Below are 6,876 nucleotides of genomic sequence, written 5' to 3'. Positions count from 1 at the left end.
GGACATAGATGCTGCCCACAAGGGTGACACCCCAAAACAGGACCTAGTCCTGAAACTGGAAAGCGTGATAAAGCATATCCTGGCTGCAACGCAATCAGATGTGCCAGTTCATTAACATTTCTGCTCCAAAAAGTTTCCCTGGAATAGTGCTGAGATTTCACCCCCAAGCTTTTCCCATACCAGCGCTGTTCTTTTAGCCTCATTCAAAATGCACCATATGTGAAACTGGATGGGATGACAGAATGCTCTTAGGGTTTCTGTGCTTGCAAGGGTTATCATGGTTATTAGCTACCTATCCTTAGGAGACATTTATTGAGTTTTTCCTGTTAGGTTTTTTCTTATTATTAGTAAAATAATTGAAAACAAATAAAATCACACAATCGTGCCTCACAGCTTTTAACAAGGAAGAAGAATTACAGAACAAGGTATTTATGTCATCAGGGAGCATGCACACATGTAGAAGTTTTTATCATTTTCTTTGGCAAGAGCCCCTGAACTGGCCAGAATGTATTTAAAAAAAATCCTGCAGCTACAGCAGAGTTGAAGATTATTAGAGTTAATTAAATTCTAGTATTCATTTTCATCATCTCACAACCAGCATCCACCGTTTCTTGCTAATCAAAATAAGGTGGCTGACCATGATTTTTATCTACTGCACAAAGCCACAAAGTTTATGCATGCACATACTTCAGAGCAACCCAACAATTTCTACCACAGCAAACCAAACAACACAGTAAAGTCTTATTCTTCTACCTGGTCATTCATTTAACAGATTTTGTGGTTGTTCTGTTACGGTTAATTGATCCTAACTTTCACTAGGCTCTTAGAACATAGCAATACAGTTAGTAACACTATATAGTTCCAGTGTTTCTTGATTTTTGTACTTTCTTTGATGTTTTTTCTTAAACAAAACCAATAGACTGTCATAGATGAGTCTGCGCAGAGTTAATCTAATAATCTAAGCCTGCCATGTACAGACTGAATTTCAGATGTGCTGAAAATTATTTTAGTTGCTACCAGTGGAAAGCATAGCTCTGAAATGATCATTTTTAAATCATCTAGAAGAAACACCTAAAACAACAGCCTGCCTTAGAACATCTGAACCTTCATTTCTAGTCTTCACACTTCCCCATCTATAAAATAAGAACAGTAATATTGTTTACAGAGTTCAGAACGCAGTTCTTCTTGTAAAATGCTTCTTTGTAAAAAGTACACGAAAATTCAATACAGGCACAGTTTAGATGTAGTTAGTGAGACAGTTCATTTAGAAACTACCATTCTATAGAGCAATAGATCAATTTAGAAAACAAGTCTCAGCCTCTGAAAATCAATAAGCCTTCCTATAGTAGAAGCAGTACCAAGCAGCTCTATAAAATAAAGTTACCTACTAATATCAGCTTTGTAGAATAGTCCACTGATTTCCTCAAATGACTTGTCCGTTTTCAGGTCACACTTGTCATTCTAAAGTCAAACAAAATCAGACTGAAGTCACCACAAAAGCTTCCCATCTTTCTTAATGGAAGTCATAAAATCCAAGATTTTCTTTTTCCCATTTACATCACTGCACCACGTCCAATTTCTGCTACCAGACTGGTTGCCACACTGATGCATGCTGACTACTTCCCACACCTCCCAGATAGCAAATACTCTTACTGAAAAAAATTTTCTACCTATTAACTCTCAGAAAAGGCCACTCCTACAGGAGTCCTCTCAAGCTAGCAGGGCCCACACACTGAACGCAGAGCTGCTCACAGGGAGGTCTTGATTCACACGCAAGGAAGTGAACCAGTATTTCATCAGTAAATCAGGTTACAGTGTGAACTGAAGAGCCTAGACTCCCAAGCTAAGATTTAACTTTCTGCTTCCATCTGCAAGCAGAAAAGATATCATCCATCAACATTCAGTGCATGCAGTTTGTTCACAGAGCAAATAAGTTTGTGAATGACTGTGTGATGTTATTTCCTTATCTTTACCTTGGCATTCCTATGTTCTCCCAAGAATGGAGTAGCCCAGTATTCACTTATTTACCCTCAATTCCTGTGTGAGAAAATGAAATAGTAAATATTTCCTTAAGTTTGCCAGCACAGGACTACAATTGCAGCTTATGAAGTGCCAGGAGCCCAGAGCCTTCACCGCAAGGCAGCTCAGGCGGCCTCGCAGGGGGACACCACCACCAGAGGTGCCTGTGGAGCTCTTGAACACACGGGGGCTTTTACAGTTCAGAGAGCATTTTGAAAGAAAATAGGAAGGAGAGAGGAAGAGACAATCAAGAAAAGTAAATGTAGAAGCCAGGCATTTACAGTTTCTAGAATTACTCTACTGGTTTTAATTATGCTTGCTTGGCCATATGCTGCTAGTGCTGACTATATAAAATCAGATTTTTTTTCCTTTAAATCATTGCATTGTCACAATTAGTTAAACACAAGTTCGTGGACCACCACAAAGAAGATCCGTGTGATGTCAGAGCTGTGAGCCTTGTGTGCCCAGCAATGAGTAAGGTCTCAAAAGTCACCAAAAATCAGCTGGGGGTACACAAGTCCCTTCGTGTGGTGGTGGCAGACTCTCTTATTGTCTGACATATTAAACATGTTAAACACATAATATATGTTATCATCTTCAATGTCATTAATACTAAATTAGTTTTGTGTTGTGCAGGGATTAGCATTTTGTTCAACAATTCGTAACATTATTCAGGTATGCAGTACCTCAGACACGCTAGCAGTTCATTTACCGTGCATGGCTATATGCAAGCAAATGTGTGCATCTGCATTAGTTCTACATCACAGAAAAGGGCGCATGTGGCCTCATTTCCATCACTCCTTTTGCTCACAGGGCACCTGCAGACCCACAGGGCGCCCCTCAGCACATAGGCACCAGGAGCACCCCCAGCCACGCCAAAAAACCACAGGCGGCTCCACCAGACCAGCGACGACCACCTCAGGCACACGCTGCATGACACCACTGTGCCTTCGATGCTCGACCGCAGCCTTGGGGACCCTCCTGCCATCACACTCAAACCCGAGCGCACACTCGCGCTCCCTGGGTACAAACTTCCACGAATTAGGGCCAGGAAGACAGGCGGGACAGCACCCTGGAGCCTGGCGCACAGCAGGAAGGGCATTGCCGCCTGCACGGCCCTGCAGAAACGCAGCCCCAACGCCGGCGGGGCCGGGGGGGCCTGATGGCGGCCGCCTCGCCTCAGAGGGCGAAGGACGCCCCGCGCGCGCGCGCGCCCTGACACGCGCCTCGCGCCGCCGCCCCGCGCGCACCTGCCCGCCCTGACACGCGCCCCGCGGTGACCGCCCGGGCAGGGCCGGGCCGGGCCGCGGGCGGGGGGCGGCGCATGCGCGCGGCCGCGGGCGGGCGGGCGGCGGGCAGAGCGGCGGCGGCGGCGGGCAGCGATGGCCGGCGGGGACGGCGAGCAGCGCGGCGCGCCGGGCGGCCCCGCGCGAGTGGCGCTGAAGAAGGAGATCGGGCTGGTCAGCGCCTGTGCCATCATCATCGGTAAGGGCGGTGCGGGACCTAACGGTCTCACACCGCTATCCAGCTTTGAAATAGACACACACGAAATATATATATATATGTGTGTGTGTGTGTGTGTGTGTATGTATATATAAAAGGTCGGGCACGTTAGGGGTCAAACGAAATCCAAGTTCCCAGGCAAAGTTCCTGCAGCAGCACCTGAAAGATTGCCGGCTGTTTTTGCCTCGGACACGGCCTCTCGGGCAGCAGTAAGTTGGATAGCGGCGGCAGGGACAGCGGCGCGGTGTTTCCTACAGCGCGCAGTCCTGCTCCAGCCGTGCAGGTGGTCCTGGACCAAGAAAACACGGAGAAAAGCCACCCCCCACACACTCACTCGGCTCACCACAAAATCACGAGATACCCTAAAACGGGATTTTTCTGTGCCTGGGTCCTCATGGCCTTCAGGTTAAGGTTTATTTGGGTTTTTTTTTTTTAATTATTTCTAAGGTTTTCCCTGAACTCATACAGGCTAAAAATGTCCTTCTTTTATTTCAAATTGGGTTTTCTCAAGGGGAAAGTGGTAGCTTGGGTCCTCAAAAAGTCACCCAGTGTCACGGGACTGGTGCTAACACAACAGGACACGGTGGGACGGCCGTCAGCAGCGGTACGATTCCCCTTCCCACTGCTCCCTGGCAGACCTACGCGTGCTTTTTCTGACAAAACCTCTGGTTTCTGTCTCAGGACCACCAGCGCATGGGGTTGGGACCATTTCTCAGGCTTGTATCTGCAATAATAGAGTCTAAATTGACTTTAGGGCATCTACATCATCTGTTAGTTCTAGCTTTAGATAACTATAGCTTAAAACTTGCATCTAGCTTTTTTCAGATCCTTTCCCAGATCAATCAGCCATATTGACTTACAACATGATATTTGCAACATGTTGCAAGCAGAATAAATATGTAACTCTTGTACAAAAAGAATATTGTAAAACATCCTCTCTTAGCAGAGACAGACATTTGAGTAGCGAAAAATGCTGATATTTACGAGAAATTCTAGTACTGTCAAGCAGTTTAAGTATTAGATTATCTGCATTGCCAAAGAAAACCTAGAAGTTCTGCTGCGAATTCCCCTACATTTTTATAAAAGAAGTTTGAAAAACAACCCTAACATCTTATTAGATCTGGGTTTGATTTTTGTTTATGCACGTGTGGATGCATATATGAAATTACATCATGTATCAAAATCTTCAATAGTAAAAAGAAATATATAGTAATAGCAGTGGCTTTGTAGATGATGCCTCTACATAGAATGTGGCAACCTGAAAATTGAGGATGCTAAAGTATCCAAAATTGGCTTGAAAGCCATTATTGAGCAAGTTAAATGAGAAGTCTTATTTAAGACTCTCTGCAGAAAACTAAACTACCTGTTAACCTGAACTGATATTAGGCAACCACGTCGCTCGCAAATCTTCTGTATGATAAAATCTGACATCTAAGTGGGAAGACTTTCATCCAAATGATTGAATGTGGGGGAAAAAATGGATACGGTGTCACATACTTTTGCGCCGATGACAGAACAGGATTCTCATGTGGGCCATCATCATGCATTATCTGTTCATATCTATTATTTGTTCTTTCAAATGTTAAGATATCAAATGCCAGTGTGTTCCATGTCAAAGTCACATTACTTGAAAGCTACGTGACAAGAGAGGCAGACACCCATCTTGTCAGCTGCTCTGCAACACCCAAGTCCTGTGCTAATTCCCTGCAAAATAGCTGCTTCTTTTTTGTCTTCTTTCTACCTGTTGAGTTTTAGGACAACATTCTTACAACTTTTACAACTGAAATATTTGTTGATACAATGAAAATTTTTATGTCATCATAATATACTCACAAGACATCCTTTCAAATTTAAATCCTCCCTTTACAGATGTTTGAAATGCTTTGCTCTAAGAACTACCAGTTCATATAACAAAAAATACTCAAAAATAAAAGGAATTAGGAATATAAGGCTGCGTGTCCTAGTTCCATCCCGTAGGACAGTCTCCCTATTTTCCCCAGCTTCTTCCTTTGCTTTCTTATGTCACTTAAGACTACCTTTCATAACCTTAACCTTTTTTTTTAATTGCATTCAAACAGGGATACTCAGAGAAAGCGAGTCCAAAGGTTGTTTGATGTTAAGGCAGAAAACTCCCTTCTGGGTATCCTAATATAAGTTCAGATACTATATACAAAAAACTTTCTGTTCTGATGCTTAATGACTAAAGCCGAACACTGTGTTTAATAATAGTAACAAGTCTTTCTGGCAGTTTATCCCTGCAATAGAGTTTTGGAAAGTGCCTGAGACTCACTGTAGGAGCACCCAAACTGTTCTGTCTTAAGCATGGTCATATACAGGGAAAACAAATCTCTTACAGATTCAGTTATTAATAATTTTCTAATGCACTTAATTATGCTGAAAATAAAGTTTACCAATACTCAGATTAAATGAGTATATACCGCTTGAAAAGTAGTAACACATTGTCTACTAAATAACTTACAGATACTATCTCATTGCTTGAAAACCCAGTTAGTATTTATTTAGCAGACAAATCTAAGTGCACTGTTTAATTTGACAGTTATTTTATGTATGTTCTACATAGCTGCTTACATATCTTTTGTAGAGCTCCATATGCAGTGACCATAATTACACATCTAACTTTTCTATGTACCTAAGAATATGAGCTATACAAAAGTTCTTACTCGGTGCTTTCAGTGGGAACTTTGACTGTGTAGATTAAAAACAAAATAAGAAGCTCTATAACTTGGCTCTGTGTAATTTCTACCACATTCCACTGTTCTTTAGGAAAGTACAAGAATTAAAAACACCAGTCTGATTAATGTCTGATACCAGCCTGATACTTTCAATCTGAATAACAAAGTTCACATTCTTGCATTCAAAATGTACGTTCAACTTTAGACAAAACCACATATATAACTTGTGGTACAAACTGAGAAGTTTTATATAAAACAAGCAAAATATAAACATTTCTTAAAACATTTGTTCACTCAGTTTCCCACCTGTAAAAGTTTCATGAAAGAAGCTATAGAGCCACACTCATGTTTTAGAATGGCTATTGTATGCATGGGAATGATTTTAATGTCAGGCTGTGTAACACCCACAAGAAGACCTACAGATTAAGCCACAATAAAGTGTGTCAGCTAAAACTAAATAAATCTTCTTCTATTGCTGAGCACGGGCTATCAAGTTACCTGTATCACTTGATTTTGTATTGCTTAAAAAAATGTTTGGAGTACCACTTAAAAACAAGTTCCCAATTCAAAGCCTTCCCTCAGTGATAATATCAAAATTATTATTATATGGCCTATGAACAATATATTCAGTTATTGCTACATACTTTCCATAATGCGTATG

General features: G+C 42.0%; 1 protein-coding gene across 1 annotated transcript in view; it reads left to right on the top strand.

Moving 5' to 3' along the window:
• Positions 1 to 3,401: 3,401 nt before the first annotated feature.
• Positions 3,402 to 6,876, top strand: part of SLC7A10 (solute carrier family 7 member 10) — a 47,215-nt gene continuing 43,740 nt past the window's right edge. The window contains exon 1 of the mRNA XM_062586233.1: positions 3,402 to 3,504. Within this exon, the coding sequence (XP_062442217.1) occupies positions 3,402 to 3,504 (103 nt within the window). The remainder of the gene's footprint in view (positions 3,505 to 6,876) is intronic.

Source organism: Rhea pennata, chromosome 13 (genome assembly GCF_028389875.1).
Source record: "Rhea pennata isolate bPtePen1 chromosome 13, bPtePen1.pri, whole genome shotgun sequence".
Classification (NCBI taxonomy): domain Eukaryota; kingdom Metazoa; phylum Chordata; class Aves; order Rheiformes; family Rheidae; genus Rhea; species Rhea pennata.
This window is presented reverse-complemented; position numbering and strand designations above follow the sequence as displayed.